Here is a 20,503-nt window from a genome sequence, read left to right on the forward strand (position 1 = left end):
TGCACCTGCGTGCTGCTGATGCTCCCCTTCCGGCTGCTGCTGCCCGGGCTGTCCCCCGAGGGCCCCGCGCTGTAGCAGATGGCGTCGAAGGCCAGGAGGCCCCCCACACAGTCCCCGATGAGACACACCTGGAGAAGACGCAGCTGAGACCAAGGCTGCCCACTGCTGACCCTGCACTCCCCACCCAGCCAGAGCACCGGATGCCTGTCCACGGGAGAGGAAAGAACCTGTCTCCGTGAGACACGACAGAGCCCGCCAGGGGATGGATGCTCAGGCTGCGGTCATGGTGGGCATGACGACGGCTCAGGCCAGGGTGTCGCAGGGGTCAGACTCGGGCCTGGGTCGGGCTAGGGCAGGGCAGGTCGGGGAGGCCGTCCTACCTGCCCACTGAAGCCAAGCCCATCCGGAGACCTGAGGAACTCCGCGTAGACCTGGTTGGCTCGCTCAATGACGGTCGCCACCGCGTCCTGGTAGCGCGGGGAGGAGATGGCCAGCAGGGGCAGGGCAGCCAGAGGGACGTGGTCCTGGCTGTTGCCGAGGCCGCCGTCATCGTGGCTGTAGGGGTTCAGGCTGCAGACAGGGTCAAGGGAAGCCCAGCCAGGCTCAGGCAGGGGCCGGTGTGGGGCTGCACACTGGGCAGAAGGGAGCACAGGCACGAGCTGGCCATGGTTAGGCCCCTGCTCGGGGCTCTAGGGGAGGGGCTGAGTGAGAGCCAGAGGAAACAGGGCACAGGCGGGGGGCTTAGGGACAGACTGCGCTGACTCCCCTGTGCGCTGTCATGACTCCGCCCGCACCAGCCTGGGATGTGGGCCTGGGGTCTCCTGGGACAGCTGCCTTCCCTGCCCTCTTCTGCTGAGCCCCAAGGGACACCGCCACTGTGGGGAAGCCACCTGGTGTGGACTGGGGATGGGGGACATATCATTAGAGCAGACTTCCTAGAGGAGGCGGACTTTGGCCTAGGTCTCAAGGACGGCTTCAGGGATGTTGGAAGGAGGAAGGAGAGCCTTCTAGGCATGGGGTCCCATGTCAGCCACTGCTTGGAGATGGGCACACAGCTGCACACGTGACCTGTGTCCATCCTTCTCGGGAGAGGGTCACAGCCTTTGTGACCCTTGTGAAAGGCGGGATCCCAGAAGGGACTAAGAAACCTTGCCCTACAGCATCTCCAAGGCCAGTGGACAGTCCGGCACCTTCGTCTCCCTGCTTCCCCTCCAGCAAGCCCCTCCATCTGTGCGTGGCTCAGACCCCTCTGGGACCAGACCCCGGCGCGCACCCCAGCCCACACCCCCACCTGGCCCGCCTCTGTCCCCTGGGACGTCAGGCCTCACTGGGCAGAGGACCAGCCCTCTGCCCACAGCCCGAGCTCAGGCTGACGAACCCACTGGGGACTGCGCAGGAAGCAGGACAGGCGACCGGGCTCAGGGTTTCCTGAGCAGGTGGCAGAGCCCTCATGGAGGGCAAGGCTGGCCTTACAGCCATTCCTCATCTCCAAAGAACACAAATTAGAGGAAACAGGCCTCAATTGCTGCCGGAGAGATTTTAATTAGCTGAGTAAGAGCTCCCTCCCGGCAGTGCCTGGCGTGATGGATGGCCTGGCGAGGAGCCGCCTGGGGGAGAGAGGCTGTCCCCACCCTCCCCTTGAGTGGTTGGGCCATCCATCTTCCTGGTGATCAGGCCAGGCCTGGCTGACCCAGTTCTGGAGGTCAGCCATCTGGTGGGCGAGGGCCCGGGGTCCCGATATCGGTTACCGGGGACACGGTAGCTCCTGACGGCTGGAGTGGGGAAGAGCCTGTTTCCCAGGTCCCACTGCAGAGCAGGTGCCCAGAGCAGCTGTGCCACAGGTAGAGTCCAGGGCTCCTCCCCTCCCGACCACGGGGGCCCCAGGGCTGAGCCCCAGGGCCCTGCATTTGACAAGAATCACATCGGGTCGGGGGACTACTGACTCAAGCCGTCCCTCCTTCCAGCTTGGACGGAGACCTGCCCTATGTGTCCCGTGACCACAGGTGGGTCAGTAAAGAGGTTGCTCGGGTCCTAAAGGCAGAGGAGACTTTCCCGTGTCTCAGAGAGAACAGTGGGCCCCGCACACCCTGCTCTCCGCACCAGGGACCAGGGGCAGGTCTGGACAAAGACCCCAGGCCCAGCAAATGCACTGCCTCAACCCCTCCAGCCGGGGTCTCTGCAACGTCCCCTACCTGGCCCAGTCCATGGGATGCACTGTCCCCTCCCAAGGACGAAGCTGGGTCACAGCTGACCCCTTGCTCTGCGTGCTGCACCAGCACGCGGGACCTTCACGGTCTCCAGCAGGAACTTGGGACATGACTGTCCACTTCATACAGACGAGGACACTGGGACAGGGCCGTCCCCTGGGTCCTCCCTGAGCGTCTGTGGGGTCCAGTGCCCACTGCATCAGAATACACATGCCCACTGGGCTCTGACTGTGGCTCAAAAGCAAGGCTGCCCAGGTTTGACTCCCACCTCCAGGGGCCGGGTACCCCCAGGGGAACTGGCTTCGCCTCTTGGGGCCTCGGCATCCTCCTCTGGGCCAGGAGACCGGCGTCTAGTGAGCCCCAGGAGCAGGTCTGCAGCATCGAGGGGGTCCGGCAGAGGAGCTCGTGCTGCACGGCTGTGCAGGGCTCTGGACTCCCACTGACCACTTTCCAGCCCTGTGCTCCTGGTCGCTCGGGACCCTACGCCCGCAGGGGTGCGCCGGGTGGGGAGCCCCTCCATGTCATCCCCACTGACCCCCCCCCCACCTCTCCAAAAGGGCAGGAAGGACGTAGACTCACTTAGAGACGAGGGAAAAGGCATCGGAGCAGACAGCAGGGCAGGGCACGAACTTGATGAGGATGTGGCCCAGGGCCGCCGGGAAGTGGGCTCGCGTGACTTTCTCCAGCACCGAGCCGAAGGTGTGGATGTCGGCCGCCTTGCAGGACAGGTCCCCCACGCCCGTGTCCAGGATGCTCCCCCCATGAAGCACCAGCAGGAGGACGTGCGTCTTGCAGGAGCGCTGTGGGCAGCCTTCCTGAGAAGGACACAGGTCGGGATAGACAGGAGGCAGGGACACGCCGTCGCACACACAGCTGTGGCTGGCCTGTCTCAGCTCCCCGCGTGGCGGGGCCTCCTGTGCATTCTGAGGGTGGCACAGGGGCAGCAGGCTGGCCAAGCCCCTGTTATCAGGGCGGGGAGAGTCCCACGAGACCGTTCTTGTTCCCCTGGGAGCCAGCAGCCCAGAGCAGGACAAGCACCTATGCAGGGGCGCACAGCAAGTCCTAGGGTGAGGAAGTCTCCCAACCAGGACTCCTGACTGGCGGCGGCCCAGACACCCCAGAAGCCAGCCCACCTCATTGTCTTCGTGGATCTCGATGCTTCCCTGGGCTGGGAACCTCTGTCTTCTCAGGGAGACTCGATACAGTTCTCCTGCAGGGGAACAGAGGACTCAGCCCATGGGCCTCCCGATGCCAGGGCCTCAGAGTTCCCTGGGGTCTCGCTGGAGGGACAGCGTCCAGATCAACAGGACCAGAAACTTCTGTCCTCCCCAGGCAAGGAAGGCTGGCAGGGGCAGCCTAGGGCCAAGGAAGGCGGTCCCAGGAAGCACGACAGCTGCAACAGCACACGTGTCCTCTGGGGACTCCTGCTTCCAGCTTGGGACGCAAACGGGGGCCGAACACGCCTCTGAAAGCCGGAGCTCTGCTCAGAGTGTTTTTTTAAGCATCTGCCTGAAGCCGACAGACCAACTGCAAGGCTGTGAATGAGGGGAGCGGGGGCCGGGGGCAGGCGGAGCCCCAAAGAGGCGTGGCGGCGTCTGGGTCTAGGGAGCTCCCAGGTGTCCTCGCCTCCCACAGCCACCACTCTTCCTCTGGGGCTTCTAGCGGAGCCTGCGTCCCCTGCCGCTGGGACCCGCAAGCCGCTGCTGTGGACTGAATCTGGCCCGCCACCTGCTCTTGTAAATAAAGTTTTATTGGGGCACAGCTGGAGTCCGTGGCCATTCACAGGGGCCTCAGTGAGTCTTTCGAGCCCACAGGACCTGGAATATTTGCCCTCGGGTCCTGACAGAGAAGTCTGTGCGGTCTGAAGCCTGCATTCCCAAACATCGCTGCATCGGAGTCTGGGGTGGAGGGAAACGCCGCAAGACGTCCAGCCGCCCCCTCACTGCCCACCCGGGGCCGCCTGCCGCGCAAACCTTGCTTCCCCTCCCTTCTCCCCACGGGCAGGATTCCACTTGCTCTGTGTGGCCGCACCACACGGCTAGACGATAAACCCCTCATGTGCCTTCAGTGACGGGGAACTCACCCCCACCCTGAGCCTGCCACACCTGCGAGGATCCACGAGGGGAGGACCCTCCAGGGGCTCTGTGGGCAAGCCCGTGGCAGGGGAGTGGGGAGCCGGAGCCAGGGTCAAAGTTGGGTCTCCCAGCAGCCCCAGGGGGCTCTGCCAAGGGCACCCAACAAGAAGCCCTTCTTGGAAGGCAAGTGCGTTTCTGAACTCCTCGGTCCTCATGGACACACACCTGGTCTCAGGGTAGCTGCTTTATGAGCTGAGGGCTGCTGCCCAGATGGGCAGGAGCGGGTTTCTCAATGACAGAGGGGCTGGCCCAGAGTGGGTGGTGAGGGAGGCTCGGCCTGCGCTTCCTCCAGCTGCTTCCAGCCACGGGACTGTCCCCATAACGGCCCGTGGATCCCCGACCCTGACCCCAGGACAGGCTCCCACTACAACAGCCGGGGAGCTGGCCTGGTCTTGGCGGAGCACTTACTATGTCCCCGAGCTGTGCCCTCCTCCCCACAATGGCCTTGAGCTTTGGTTCTCTGGGTGTGAGCCCCCTTTTCAAGCAAGAGAACCGAGGCTCACCCCTCCTGGGTCACTGCCCCCCGGCCTCACCACAAATCGGGCCATGTGAGCCTGTACACAAGCCCCATATCCAACCGAGGACGATGCCTGGTGGTGCTCTGTCCTCCCCGGGAAGGTGACACCACACTCTCTGTCCACAGGAGAGGAGATGCTCATGCAAACCACAAAGCGGCAGGCTGCCCAGCACGGACCTCCTCCCCACAGCAAAGCAGCCAGTTCCGTGGTGTGTGTGGCCACGGGGCTGGCAGCGGCCCAGAGACCACAACTTCCGAGGCTGGGTGGTAACTGGTTTGGAGCCAGTGCCCCAGTCCAAGTCTTGCGCTCAGTGGCTTGAGAGCAGGGCTCGGTTTTCTCTTCTGGGGCATGGGGATGGCAGCCTTCCGGAGCAGGAGCCCAGCACAAAGGAGCTCAGACATGCACGGGGCTCAGAGTGGGGCTGGCCACATGCTAAGTCTCTGTCCGTGTCAGTCGTGCATTTGGAAGACATGCCAGAGAGGCTCAGGGGTCCCCGAGCCGGGGCCAGAGGCCGGCAGGAGCTGCCTCAGCATGCACAGCCCTGACCCCAAACCCACCAGAGCCCTGAAGGCCCCCCACACCCTCGCTGGACCGGCTGCCGGCCTCCAATGCGGCTGCAGGCTCATGCACGGTGGCTGCTACGAATTACCATCACGAGCCTATAAATAAGCCACAGGGAAGACACGAGGGTCCTACTGTCTCCCGGGCGCCATGCCCTCCGCGAGCGGGGCTGGTTCCTGAGCTCTCACTGAGCCCACAGGCCCCAGGCTCCCACATTCTCCATCGGCCTGCGGCCAGCCACCTTGGCCCCACGCCACGCTCTGGCAATGAGCTGATGCCGCATCCTGGCCACGGACGACACTGAGGCAGCTCGGGGCTCGGCAGGGACGGGCCTGGCAGGACCCTGGGCACCCCGCACCTTCCCCGCCAATGGCAAGAGTCTGGCTTCCTTTCAGTGTGCAAAAGCCAGACAGCTTTGGCTCTGGGGGAGGGAGGAGGGGAGGCCTCGCCTGCAGATCTAGATCCGGCCCCCCCACCCCGAGGGTCAGCTACCAGGCCTGGAGGGGACCCCTGGGGATGTGCGTCTCCAGCCTCAGCAGAGGCCTCTGCAGACACTCAGAAAAGCAGCCTCGAGGCCCCCTAGCATGTGCCTGGCCCACAAGCCTTCTGCTCTCTGAGAAGCAGACAGTCCCTGCAGAGTAACTGAGGACACCGGTTCTGGCCACCAGACCCGGCAGCTTCGCTCCTCCCCGCCTCACTCAGGCTGAGCTCTCTGCCTTCCTACCTGGGCGCGCCAGCGAACTCCTACTATACCGCAAAACCCTGCTCAACCATCCCAGCCTCTGGAAAGCCGTCTCAGGTCTACTTAGGCAGAGACGGTCATCTCACACTGTGCTCAGCTGGCCTGACTCATTGCTGTGAGGTTAGTCAACCATTTCCGCATCAGACTGGGGGTCCCCGAGAGCAGGGAGCATCGAAAGCCAGGTTTTTGTGAAAGTTCACTGCAAAGACCCTGGGGGTCATGCAGCCTGGGAGACCTCTCCGTGCTCATCAGCCCCGGGAGAAGTCCCATCTAGGGAAGAAGCATCTATACTGGGATGCGTATCTCCTGGAAGGCCCCTGGGGGGGCTGGTGTCAGGGAAGCATGGCAAGTTCTCAGCCTGGGCCTCATGGGTCCTCCCCCTCCACAGGCTTCCCCAGAGCCTCTGGTGACAGGAGCGGCGGGCAGGGTCCCGGGAGGCGGGGAGCCCAGGACCTCATGGGTGGGCTGCGTGGTTCTCCCCGAGGCTTTGCTTCTGCCAGGGGACCCTATTCAGGCAGGGTCCCTGCGGTGCCCAGTCCCGGGGTGGGGAGAGCCCACGGCTGTTTCTGCGACCGTGTCTTGTGACCGCAGCACCCACCCCCAGCACCCCTGCTGGCCTACCCAGCTCCCCGTGGCTCCCCTGCCAGCTGGAGGGAGAGGCTATATTTGCTTACTCACAACCTTGGAGAGGCACAAATTGTCATCACCCTTCTAATTACCCAAGTGCCACAGTGCTCCTGAGACAGAAGCCAAGGTCAGCGCCCACGCGCTCAGCACACCCGGCAGAGTGTCACCCGGCTCGGCTGAAGGGTCCATGTCCCTCTCTCCTGCAGCCAGCCGCGGGGACCACGAGGGATGGAGGCCCCCAGCCGCGTCCCCGTCAGCATGGTTTTGCTGGACGGGGGAACACCGGGTGATTTTCTCATTTTCCTCACATGAGCCCGGACTTCCTTTAGTGTAAAGCTATTGCGAATGTGAGCGTGTGTCACTTACAAGAAGAACCATGAACCAGCTGCAAGCCCTGCCCGACCGCACACACACACAGCACACATACAGCAGAGCGACTGGCCAGCCCTTGGGCGTTGGCGGGCTGGCAAGGGGCCCCGAGGCTATGCAAAGGGAAAGGAAGGCCTGTGGGGCCGACAGTGACCATGAAACATGGCCTCATCAAAATCCTGCATTTGGGTCCCAAAACCAGCTGGACACCACGGCGGCCTCCTGCTGTCCTGGCTGGAGCCCACATGTGCACCCGGAAGCCTGAGGACCTCAAGGGCCCTGGGGTCATGTGATATGGGCCTTAGCTGGACAGGGGCGACCACACAGCCTCGCGGTTGCGAGCTCCAGCACCTTCAGGGCAGAGCGAGGACAGTGCGTTCCTGAAGCTCGGGCCAATCTGGGGGCTCAGGTGTAGCCCAGGAACCAGGCAGGGAAGCTGCGGGACAGGGGCCCCTGCCCGGGAAGATCAGCCTTGAGGGGACCCGGTGGCCTGTAAATGCTTGGGGTCTGCATGTGGGTCACGGAGGGACGGCAGAGCCCGGCCACCGAGGGGGGTGGTTTCTGGAGGGTTCATGGCTGTCCTGGGGGGAACTGAGCTGGCCTGGCCGGAAGGAAGGATTGTAGGAGCAGGTGCTATGAGTGGATGCCAGGCGGGTGGATGCCGGGCAGGCACCCCAGGCATGGTGGGCTAGATGGACCCGAGGTCCCTGCTGTCACAGCCTTGGCCCTTCAAGGTCATGGCCCAGCTCCATCAGCCTGGGTTCATCTGCTAAGGAGGCTCACCCCAGTGGGCTGGTCAGCCCTCCCAGAGGTGCTGGCCCACACGGAGGCCTGACCGCCGCCCCATGGATTGAGCTTGGGGGAGGGAAGGGGGAGCAACCGCCACTGAGCCTGCCGGGCCCTACTGGGGAGCAGGCACAGAGACGCAGGGAAACAGCAGCGTGCCCACCCACGCATGCCCGCACACTAACCCCTGCTGCTTCCAGAGAAAGGACAGGCCACAGCTCCTGTGTGCAGGCACCCACTGGAGGGATCACCACGGAGATCACTCCAGAAGGCCTCCTCCCCCACTCCCAGATCAGCACTGCTGCTCGGCCCAGGGTGTGGGGAGGCAGCCCCTCCCCATCCACGGCTGGTGTCTGCGAAGGGCAGTTTGGCCACGTCCCTGGAGACACTGAGCGTCCCCCTCTCCGCCCTGGGACCGAGCCTCGCACAGAAAGGCACACGCAGGATGCTGGCCATGGCCACGGGGTCATGCTACAAAGACAGCAACGTGTGCCAAGCGCGGCAGGAGCCGGTGAGACGGGCGACGCCACAGGGAGACAGGACCCCTTCCCACGGCCAGCACACCCCCAAACGCATGGGGGGGCGAAGATAATCCCGCTACGTGCTCGCCCGCGAGGAGCAGGGGCAGGACGAGTGCGCGGCAGGCTCCCATCTGTGAGCATTCATGGAGACGATCGTGTGCAGGGAATGTGGCCAGTCGCCGCCGCGGCGAGCAGCGCGCCTCACCTGCATCCTTCCAGAGTTCAGACCCTCGGCCGGCACTGCCCATTCAGATGTCAGATTAAAAGTGGGAATTCTCTCAACCCCGTGGAGCAGGCAGACTTCTTCTGGGAGATGCTGGTTTCTATGTTCTCCCTGCTTGGGTTTCCTGGCCTCCGGGGAGGACTGCAGCAGGCTTCCTGGGTTTTGTTTCTAGAAGCTCTTTTGTTCCCAGGAGAAAAGGATTTGAGGAAACAGATTCTCTCTGACTGAAGAGAGATTCTCACCCCCAGCTGAGACAAATGCGGGGTGTCCTCAGGGTTGGGGGAGCACTGGGGCCCCGGACCACTGGCTAGGGGCTGCACAGAGGAACAGATGGGACCATCGGGCTGGGGTTCCCACACGTGGGCACCTGCCTGGTTCCATGCCCCCGGGTTTCTCTGAACCTGAGAATGTAGTCCTTTCACGGACTACACGCTTCAGCTCCGCGCCCACCCAGCCATCCTTCTCCACTGGAGCCCTGACCAAGTCACGGGCCCCATAAAATCCCAGTGCCACAGTCCCACACCAGCCTCCCCTCTGCACAATCTCCCCTCTGAGCTCAAGCACTGGGCCATACAATGGTTTTCAAACCTTCTTCCTCTCATCACAGGGGCTTTGCACATTCTGCTCCCCAAGCCCTGTGTCTTCTTCACACGGCTGTGTCCAAATATTTCCTCCCGAAGCCTCCGTGGCCCCGCGCCCGGGGGTGTCCGTCCTTGCCGTCCTCCTCTCGGAAGCACCGGGCTCTCTCTTCGGAAACTAGTCCCCGTACTTCAGGTTTTCTGGTTACTTGACCCGGCATCTCCTCCCTCCCTGGCCGGGAGGGCCTTCAAGGCCCGGACAGGGTTTGTTTACGCTCCGTTTCCCCCACGCAGACCGTCCGGGCGCTGGCACCGAGGAGGTGCTCAGGAAATGTTTTTCTAACAAGTGAGTGGACAAATATTTTGTTCCCGCTTTGGAGCCCCGTCAGCGTCGGAAGCTGAGGACGTCCCAGCAAAGCACAGATGTGTGCAGACACACGCGTGTCCTCATGTGGAGGAACGCACAGGCACACTCACACGCACGCCAATATACACACGAGTACCGTGCGGCACACACACAAGAGGAAAACTCCTCAGGCCGCCGTCTGCCACCCCGAGCTCATTAAAGCAGCTAAATATAGCCCGTCTGCAGCTGTGCTCAGCACGCTGCCCACACCAGCCAGGAAAAGACACCAGTTACCAGTGGAGCTGCGGGCAGGGGGCTCCAGGCATGGCAGGGCGGGGGGCTGCGGGCAGGGGGCTCCGGGCACGGTGGGGCTGGGGGATAGCTGTAGGTAGGGTCTCCGGGCATGGTGGGCCGGAGATGGGGGGCGGCTGTAGAGACACTGGAGGGGACCCTTGGTGGTGGTCCAGGCATCTGAGCTGCTCCTCTGGCTCCCGGGCCCCAGCAGGGGACATGAGGTCGGGCCCACACGTGGGGCGGTGCTGACCCCCCCCACCTTCTTTGTCCCTTTCAGGCCACACAGGCTCCACAGGTGACGAGCCCACGGAGCTGAGCTCAGTCAGGACACGGCCTGCTGCTTGCTTCTGGTGAGGGTGCAAACAGTGACGGGAAATACTGGAGCAGACCCCGCGCGGGGAGGAAGGCCCCAGACGGCAAAGCACAGCACCCGCGTCAGGGACTCAGGATTGGAGCGGGCAGAGCAGCACGGACGACCACCGTCATCTCCTAAAGCCGCAATGCGCCCATCTCTGTGGACAGCACGGCCCAGCAGGGGACGTGGCACCGCCACAGCCGCCTTCCCCGCAGGCGCTCCAGGCTGCGGTTCTCGCCGACCCAGGGCTGGCGCTGGACCGGCCCCGGCCCCACAACCACGTTGCCGCACGTCCCCGGAGAAGATCCTGAAGGTGCAGACCCGCGGGACAGTCTTCAGCACAGAACGCAGACGGAAACCTACCCCCTCGGTTTGAAAACCGAACACAAGGGACTTCGCCTTCACATAAACGCATGTTTTTTCCGGCCCAGTCCAGAAGTAGCGGACGGGGGGGTCAGCCCCACGGCTCTCCCTCTGAGGCAGGTCGTGTCTCCCTCGCTGGGGGACATAGCCACAACCTGCTTCCCAGAGCGATGGGAGGTCTGACATCTTGGGGGGCCAGACTGGCGGGGGGAGACGCCCCATGCAGGGCTGGCTAATTCCCAGAGACAAACGAACCTTCCACCTGCAAACACCTGCTCTCATGGTCCAAACCCCTTCTTCATGCATAAGCCAACCTCTCCTGCCCCAAATGCCCCCAGGATAGACGCAGACACCCCCAGTTTCTCAGTAGCTGCTCCTAAGTTATTGCCTTCTTTCCAGTGGAAAACATACCTGGGCTCTTGGCTGAGTGCCCCTGCACTCTGTCCACCCCCGGGGCCATGCACCCCTGCACTCGGTCCAGGGCCATGCACCCCATCGCTCTGTCCAACCCCAGGGTCGTGAGCCCCCACACTCTGTCTGTCCCGGGACAGAACTGAGCGCTTCCTTGTGGCCCTTCCTCTTGGGAAACATGAAGGTCCTGGTCCCCTGGGTCTTCACTCAGCCTCCTCTGCAGGCTGAACTCTGGGAGCTCATCCTGGTGCCGCCCCACTCATGCTGAGCCCCGTGCACTCGGCCTGAGGGTTTGGGGTGCCCCTGGCAGAGGAGTCCAGCCCCTCCCCGGCCCCTGACAGCCTTGTCCACAGCTGCCCCAGGTGCAAAAAACCCCTTCCATGCCGGTCCTGAGCCATGGGAATGCAGACACCTTCCTGCCCCTGAGGAATGGACCAGCCCGGGGGGCAGGAGAGGGCACAGCGTGGGCTTAACCCTCGGAGAAACAACCACAGACCCAAACAGCAGGAGAGAGAAGAAGGGGGTTTGGAGACCCAACTGGCATCTTGACCCTCCCTGACCCCAGCCTCTTGAGAAACCCAACCCCGCCAGCAGCAGACACGGCTCAAGAAGACGTCCTCAGGTCACAGGGTTGACTGCAGACACTCTGCCATGCATCCCTGGGGCAGGCCCTGCAGGAAACCTGGAGAAGCCCCACCGGACAGATGTGCAGGTCCAGGACAACTAGGGGCGGGCTCTGCACTCACAGCCTCTAGGGGGTGGGGGAGGCAGACGGCATGTCCGCGTCTGTGTCACCCGAAGGACCTCATCTCTGAGGCTCCAAGGCTTTGCACCCCGTTCCTGTGCTCTCTGACCACAGGCAAATGGCACACAAGGGTTTGCACCGTCCCATCTGCCACGCCGGGCTCAGCCTCCTGGCCCACCAGCCCCCGCGCTGCCCACACATGGGAACTTGGGACTCCAGGCTTGGTCCACGGGGCAGGGAGGGGCCCCAGGCCCAAAGAGGCTGGACCCACCCAGGCGGGAGACAAGCCTCCGGGGGGGTCGGGCTTAACTCACGCTGCTTCTCCTGAAGGGTGCTGGAAGTGCACGGGGCGCTCGCGTCTCCTGCGGGGAAAGAGAAGACAAGTGAGCAGACTCCCTAGCACGGTGCTGGGCATTGGGAGGCCACATGGGGCTCCTGCCCACCCCCTCCCAGAGCTGGGGTGGGCAGAGGTCTCTCCCCTTCGTTCACCACAGTCCACAGAGCCGGGGAACGGGAGGCCTGGCTTCTCCTCCCACTGTCCCAGGGCAGCTGCTCACAGGACACTGCCCTCTCTGAGGACACTTGGCAGTGTGCAGACTGCCACGGGCCCTCTCCTAGCTCCGCACCCACGTCCGCTCCTGCCTCCCCCCTGCATTAGCTCTGGATGCCCTGGGCCACCACAGTGGCCATCCTGGGACCGCCCCCTCCCCAAGTCCTGCCTCAGCCAAGGCACCCCCTTTGCCCCCAGCCAGAGGGACGACCAGCCCTCCCCACCCCCATCCTCACACAGTTGGGGCCCGAGTCCTGTGGGGTCTGCCTCTGAGACTTGGGCCCCACAGTGGAAGGGGCATCTGTGCTGTCCACTGCTGTCCCCGTGCCTGGCACGCTGCTTCTCAGCCGCACATGCCCCTACGGGCGGACTCCACTGAGTTCCGTGGATGACAGAACTCACCCCCCGACCCCAGAAAAGCCGCTCTCCGCAGTCCTGGAAGTCAGATGAACCCCTCGCGGCCAGTGGGCTCCGGAACGCATCGCAGACGACAGCCACGCACAAGATACACTTTCGTTCACACATAAACGATCCCCAGCCAAGTAAGGACACCCACAAACATCCCCCCCCCAAAGCCCCGTGAAGAGTGTTCTGCGGAGGGGACAGCCCACGGCCGACTTGAGAAGGACTGTGCTGGAGGGAAGATGCATACCCCACCGTCGTACTCATGGCCACAACCAACATCGCAAGGGTTGAAGCTCTCTGTGCATTTTCAATGACTTCCTTCAAATCATACGCCCTCAGGAGGGGAAGCCCCGGTCCACAGGCAGGGAGGGGTGGGCCCCCACCTGCACGCCCCATGGGGCACACTGCCGTCGTCCCCTGAGCTCTCTGCCTCCCGACACTAGACTCACACCAGGACACACGCTCTGCCCAGACCGCTCACGGCTCATGGGCCCACAGTGGCTCCCCTTCCTCGCGGTCTGAGCCTGGCAAGCCAGCCTCTCTGGAAAGCAGCCCCTGGGCACCTGCTGCGCCCACTCCAACCCCGATGCCCTCCACCGCGGGATGCTGTCTCTGAGTCGGTCTCGCCGTCTCAGGCCTCACTCCTTTCCTACACACGTAAGAGTGTGGCTCCCTGGTCAAGCTGTCCACGGCTGTCTGATTCCTACGGCAATGGTGAGCTCACGTTCCCCAGACGACGACAATTGTGGGAAGGAGGACCTCCATGCATGGCTGAGGCATTTACCCTTCACTCCTCAGATAATGGAAATCCCCGTGCCGGTCTCCCTGCAGGAGGAAGTCCTGGGTTTACAGCACAGTAGAGCTGAATGCAGATGGTAAACTCACAACAGGACCCAGCTTTTTCTCCCGCCCCAAAATGACACCAAATATTTTCCTAGGAATTGGTCTTTAGTGGTACTATAAAATAAGAAGGGGGTGTCCTTGGCAGAGAGGACATTGTATGGCACCCCTGGGAGGTGGAGAGCAGAGGGAACAGGTCAGGGGAGGCAGGGCTGGCAATGGCATGTGCAGAGCCTGTGCACAAAGAAAAGGTGGGGACCATGTTCAGAAGTACTAAGAGTTGGAAGATGGCAACAGCAGAGCATAAAATCAAGTGAGAGACCCTCAGCGTGGAGCTTTGTAGGACCGCCAAGGTCACACAGCCATACTGCCAGTGAGGAGAGGGGAAGCCATAATTTGCATCCTGCAGAGGAAGGAAGGCTGTGGCCAAAGGAGGGGCAGCTCGGGGGAAAGCAGTCTCCTCGATGGAAAACCCAGGAGCAAAAGAAGCTTTTCCAACCACGTGGGCCTCCTCCCAACACCTGCCTGTATTGACCGAGCAGAGGCATCTGCTCTCAGGTGTGGGAAGGGCTGAGTGTCTGAGAACAGGACACCCTGGGAAGCTAAAAATACCAAGAAGAATAAACCAGAAGCTCATGTCATCCAGCAGCATGTGCTACCCTCCCCGAATAATCAGAGCACAGCTGTTTGCAATAAACAGACACATCCTGGCAGCCAGTGACAGGCTGGGGGGGGGGGGGTGTCCGACTACGGAGTCGGGTACACAGTGTCACCCAGTATCACAGGAAGACCAAAAGCATGGAAGCAGACGCCAAACTCAGTGACAGAGGGAGGTGAGCCCAGGAAAATGGATCTGCAGACCCCTTAGCCAGTCAGCAGGACCTCAGAGTCGAGCCATCACCACCAGGACCTAAAGGGCACTTAAAACACAGATTCAGTGAGTCTGGAAGGGAGCTCCAAAATTCACATCTCTGACAGGTGTCCAAGTGATGCTGATGCTACGGGTCCAGGGAACACTCTTTGAGAACCATATTATTAGACACAGGACATAAGCCAGAGTTTGGGAGGAATCATGGGGTAAATAAAACAGCTCTCTGGGAAAGGGAAGACAGAGAAGGTGGTTGGGACAACTGGGCAGTGCCTGCCTCCCTCCTGACAATAAGAATGTTGCCTAATGACATTCAGTTTGTCCCTAAAACAAGACTGTAAGCAGCCCCTTAAGTGAGAGCTCACAGACTGTTAGTATAAATTATTCAGAAAGACATATGCAGTCTCTGAACATAAAAGATAGAAACATGGCAAGGACCAAGTGAGAAACAGGGCTCAGGGACACAGGGCTATTCCCTACATGAAAGTCAATCACAGTAACAGAAAACAGGACAAAACCCACAGGATCATCTCAATAGAGGCAGAAGGAGCACTTGGCAAAACACAACACCCTTTCATGAGAAAAATCCCTGATATAACCCAGAATAGAAGGGAACTGCCTCGACCAAGCAAATGACAACTACAGGAAAAGCCCAGCTAACATTATATTTAACAGCAGAAGACTGAAAACTCCACCGATGATCGGGAACAAGACAAGATGCCAGCTCCCACCATTGCTATTCAGTATTACACTGGGGAATTTAGCCAGAGAATTCAGGCAAGAAAGGGAAATAAAATGCATCCAGGCTGGAAAGGAAGAAGTAAAACTACCTGTTTGGAGATGACATGATCTTGCGTATAGAACATCCTAAGGAATCCTTACCCCAAAATAAACCTAATAAATGATTTCAGCAAAGTTGCAGGATAGGATACAAGATTATATACAAAAATCAATTGCATTTCTATATACTTGCAAATAATCCATGAATGAAATGAAGAAAATAATCCAGTTACAATAGCACCAAAAAGAATAGAATACTTTGGAGTAAATTTAGCAAAACAAGTGTAAAACTTGTACCCTGAAAATTACAAAATGTCACTGAAAGAAATTAAAGAAGACCTAAATGAACAGAAAGACATCCCATGTTCATGGATTGGAAGACTGAAATTGTTGAAATGGTGATACACCCCAAATCGATCTACAGATTCAGCACAACCCCTATTAAAATCCCAGCTGGGTTTTTTGCAGAAATTGAGAAGCCAATTCTAAAATTCACAAGGAAATACAAGGAATACAGAATAGCCAAAAAAAAAAAAAAAAAAAAAAAAAAAAAAACCCTTGCAAAACAGAGCAAACCACATGGATCCTGATTTCAAACTAACTACAAGGGCACAGTTATCAAGATGATGTGGTGCAGGCCTAAGGATACACACATATCATTGGAATAGAATTGAGAGCCCAAATGTAAATCCCTATGTTTCTCATCAACTGACTTTTGACAAGGATGCCAAGACAATTCAAGAATTGTCTTTCCAATAAATGGTTCCAGTACCACTGGTAACCCACCAGCAAAACAATGAAGTTGAACCCCTACCTCACACTCTATATAAAAATGAACTCAAAGTGAATCAGACCTAAATGGAAGAGCTAAAACTATAAGACTCTTAAGGGTAAATCTTCATGACTTTGTATTAGTTGATGGTTTCTTAGATATGGCCTTGAACACAGAAATAATAAAAGTGAAAGTACATAAAATGGGTTTCATCTGACTGTTAAAAATTTGCACTCTGAAGGGTATTATCAAGAAAGTGAAAAGACAGCCACAGCATGGAAGAAAGTATCTATAAATCATATAACTGATAAGGGTCTAGTATCCGCAATATATAAAGAACACTTATAACTCAACAAGAGAAAAACAATCTGATTTTAAATGGGCAAAGGATTTGAACAGACTTTCTTCAAAGAAGATAAACAATAACCAAAAAGCACATAAACATATGTTTATCATCATCGATCATTAGGGAAATGCAAACCCAATCCATAATCATATGCCATGTCGTACCCACTGGCGAAGCTATAATCGAACAACAAAGAGAAGTGCTGAAAAGAATGTGGATTGTCTGAACTCTAGTACAACACTGGTAGGAAGGGAACATGGGGCAGCCTAGCACTCCCAGTCCTGGGAGTGTCCCCACAAAAACCCGTACTTGAATACTTACAGTAGAATTACTTATAACAGTAAAAAAAAAGGAAACCACCCAAATGTCCACCAGTTGATGAATGGATGAACCATATGTGGGACTATCATTCAGCCATAAAATGGAATGATGTTCTGGTTCATGCCACAGCAGGGCTGAGTCTCAGAATCACGATGTCAAGGCAGACAGCAAATTCAAAAGGCCACATACTGTTGGAGTCTATGCATACAAAATCCCAGGGTTTTGAGGAGAGAAAAATGGGGAGTGGCTGCTGGTAGGTATGGAATTTCTTCTTGGGCCGATGAGATGTTCAGGAACTAGGTAGTGGTGGCTACTCAGGGTCATGAACGTACAAACTGTACAGAAAGCACTGAATTGTGCACTTTATGAGGGTGGGTTATATGGTATGCGAATTGTGTCTCAGTTTGTAAAAGAACTCGGCAGGACCTACCTTCCTTGGACAATGTTAATGGCAGCACTGTGCTTCCTGAGATCACTGGACTCAAGCTCGCTCCCGTTCCATGTCATAATCTCGCTGAGGGATCTTTGGTTAATTAGCCCACACTGAAGTGCATGTGGTCTATTTCCATCCACTTCTAACCCACCAGGGGACTCTGATATGTCAAAGAACAGGAAGAAAGAGACCTTGCAGAGCACAGAATGAGTCTGTGGCACCCACAGATAAATACCAGATTGTTACGGAAAAAAACCACAGTGCACGAAAATGAAAAGATGATTGTTTAAAAAGAAAGAAAGAAAGAAAGAAAAAGCAAAAAGCAAAAAAAAAAAAACGCAAAACAAAAATACCCTAGAAGAGCTGAGCAGAGGAAGGGCGATGGCTAGAGAAGACAGAACTGGGGAGCTACCGATGGGGTTGGAGCGAGGAACATTTCCAGAGCCCAGCAAGGACCAAGAAATAGGAACAGGAAGGGCAAGGGGAGACCCAGGTCTGGAATGTCTCTAAGGTAAGTGTGGAAGGGGAAACAGAGAAAGAAACCCCTGAAAAATAATAAAAAGAAAACACGCGTGTGTGCGTGTGTGTACATCAATATGCACAGATGTATACAAAGTAACATATACAACGTGCCATATAGTAACTTAAACAAGTGCTGAATAGATACCCGATACATTGTACTCCGTGTTGCGTGTTTTGTGTGTACAAAGTGCCTGTCATGTCCCATTACTGCACATACGTACCTAGTATACACTGTACGTGTTGTGCATCATATGTTGTACATGTATGTGCACGTGTGTACGTGGTTATGTCACACCTCACAGGCCGTCAGGAACACGGGGAACGTGAAACGGCCTCAGGCATCCAGGCAGAGCTAACACGCAGGCAGCTAGCCCACAGCTGAGTCTGTAGCCCAGAGAAGAAGTCGCAGCTGGAGATGGACATGGGGTCACCATGGAGGGCGGCGGCAACCACCCAGGCCAGTCTCCGGAGCAGACTTCTCCTGACGCGTCGGGGGCTTCTGCTGCCCAGAGTCATGCCCGGGCCTCCCTCCCGAGGCCCCGCACTCAGTGCCCTCCTGCACGGGTGACTGTCGCCGGGACCCCCGCTCCTCCTTGGCTCCAGGGGGCTGTACCCTCACTGAGCACAGGAGCGGCCTGTGTCGTGGCGGATGGATGGGCGGCCAATGAGATGAATGCGTGTGTTCTGCTCTGTGAACGAGTCACACCCTGAGTCCCCAGGGGCTGCAGACACAGTGGTTTCCCCTCCTCACCCTTCCCTGCCCGCCCTGCTCCCCCCACCCACGGGGAGGAAATAGTATTAGCATCGTGGTTCTGACCCAGTGCAGCCCGTCAGGTACTTGCCGGAATGTACTGGTCCCTGAAGCGGATGACCTGGTATAGAACGCACTTGGCAAGTCCTGACTCACTTAAGCTCCCCCAACACCGGCACTAGCCCTGCTCTGCCCACAAAGAAAGGGAGGTGCCAAAGGTACCCAGAGTTTGCCTGCCTGCAGAGCCAAGTTCATGCCCAGACCACGGAGAGCGCCTGAGGCTCTTCCTCCCTTGCCCTCCCAGCACCCCCAGCCCTGGCTGCTGCTCCTGCCCCTCCCAGCTCGCACAGGCGGAGTCAAGGGGGAGGGGATGGCCAGATGGGCCGTGAGTGCAAGGCTGGGCTTGTCTTATAATGACTGAGCACTGTCCCGGGAAGCAGCTGGAACCTGGGACCCCTTCTGGGCCCCTCCAGGCTTCGTGGTGAAGGCAAGGGCAGGCCAAGGGTCCTTCTGCAAACGCATGGCTGTGACAACTGGAGCATTGCCTCTGGACAGGCCCTGGGGACCAAACTGGAGCCTGCCCTTCCTGGGAACGGCCCAGTAGCCCAGGCCGTTTCTTTAAGACCTGACTACTCTGCAGAGGCCCCAAAGCCCACCTCCATCCAGCTGGCAATGAGGATACAAGGGAGAGGGATTGAGCGTGGTGCCGCACCAGCTCCCAGGACCTCGGGCAAAACACATCGTCTGTAAGCCTGGGGTTCACCATCTGTAGGATGAACACCCATCCGTCCCTGTGCATCCATCTCACAGCACAGCTTTGGCACAGTGAGTGCCCCAAGCCCAGGGCACAGGGGATGGGCTCGAGGGAAGTGGCTCCAGGCAAGACACCAGCACTGAGCCAGCTGCCACCAAGACGGCCGTCCTCTCGGGCTGGGCCGGGACCATCTCACAGGACACCTCCAGAGGGGACAGCCTGGCCCAGCCCGTGTGTGTGAGGAATGACAGGGCCGGGAAATGAGGAAGAGGTGCGCTCTGGGCCGGGGGAGGGGGGACAGGAAGGACTAGCCTGGGGGCAACACGCCCAGAGGCCAGCCCCCTTGACCCCGGGTGGTTCTAGATCTGGCCCTGCTTCCTGAGTGGCCTTCATCCAACCCAGGCTCTGATGACGCGGCCTTCCCACTAAGCGACCTGCTCCACCCGCCCCTCGAAGCCTGGCTCCGTAGCTCCGTCCTCGGGAACCTTCCCTGCTCCCCTCTCTCCCCAGTGCCCAGCGATCCTCTGCCCAAGCTTGAACCCTTATATCTTGTCTTGTCCTGTATCACCATCCCAAGCGGTGGCCCCAGGTGGGCCCCAGGGTTCCGTCTGCCAAGTGCTTGTATGCAGTAGGTGCTCAGCAAACTCTCAGGGATGTGAAACGGCCAAATGGGCAGGACGCCTAGGAGGACGGGCTGCTCTGCTGATGGGCGCCTCCATGAAAAGCCCCGTGGGCCAACCCAGCCGCACACTCCTTCCTCAACTACTTGGCCCGCAGCAGGTGCGGCCCGCCCTGCTCCCCTTCCGGGTCCTTCCCAGAGGCTCTCCACCCGCCTCCCTGGCTTCACCTGTTCTGCCGCTGGAGATCGGAGATCGCCCCCGCCCCTGCCCTCAGGAACGCATGCCCCCGGGGGAGGTCATCCCAAGGACAAGGGAAGCTCGGCCGCCCGGCACAGAAAGCCCCGCACGAGAGCCCACGGGGGCTCCCACAGGCCACAGCATTTGGGGAGGTGCCCAGAGAGACCCGAGCTCTCGCCGCTGTCACCCACGCCCTGGCCCCTGCGGCACGCGCGTGCACACGCCCCGGCCCCAGAAGCAGAGGCTCACCCGGACGCTCGTCCAGCTTCCCCATGGTCTCCATCTGCTCCGCCAGGTCATTGGAGTTCCACTGGCTCATCCCGATGAGGAGGGCACTCTTCCCTTCGGCCACCTCCTCTGTGGGCAGAAGCAGAGGCGGGCGTGAGCACGCGGGCTGCGTCCAGGTGACCTACCCGTGGACGCAGACTTCCGCTACCAGAGGGGTCTGCGCTCGTGGACAGCTACGACACTTCCTGGAAGCTCCCGCCGTGGGCAGGCATGGCTGCTGCGCCCTATGGGGCCC

At 59.3% G+C, this 20,503-nt stretch overlaps 1 protein-coding gene across 3 annotated transcripts in view; it reads right to left on the reverse strand.

The window, feature by feature from the left end:
• Positions 1 to 20,503, reverse strand: part of PITPNM3 (PITPNM family member 3) — a 57,680-nt gene that overhangs the window by 18,518 nt on the left and 18,659 nt on the right. For all 3 annotated transcript variants that reach the window (XM_059149039.1, XM_059149040.1, XM_059149038.1), the window contains exons 3-8: positions 20,230 to 20,337; positions 12,096 to 12,143; positions 3,341 to 3,417; positions 2,787 to 3,022; positions 381 to 570; positions 6 to 128 (exon numbers count right to left, since the gene is read on the reverse strand). In XM_059149039.1, the coding sequence (XP_059005022.1) occupies positions 6 to 128; positions 381 to 570; positions 2,787 to 3,022; positions 3,341 to 3,417; positions 12,096 to 12,143; positions 20,230 to 20,337 (782 nt within the window). The remainder of the gene's footprint in view (positions 1 to 5; positions 129 to 380; positions 571 to 2,786; positions 3,023 to 3,340; positions 3,418 to 12,095; positions 12,144 to 20,229; positions 20,338 to 20,503) is intronic.

The sequence above is a fragment of the Mustela lutreola genome, chromosome 15 (genome assembly GCF_030435805.1).
Source record: "Mustela lutreola isolate mMusLut2 chromosome 15, mMusLut2.pri, whole genome shotgun sequence".
Taxonomy (NCBI): Eukaryota; Metazoa; Chordata; class Mammalia; order Carnivora; family Mustelidae; genus Mustela; species Mustela lutreola.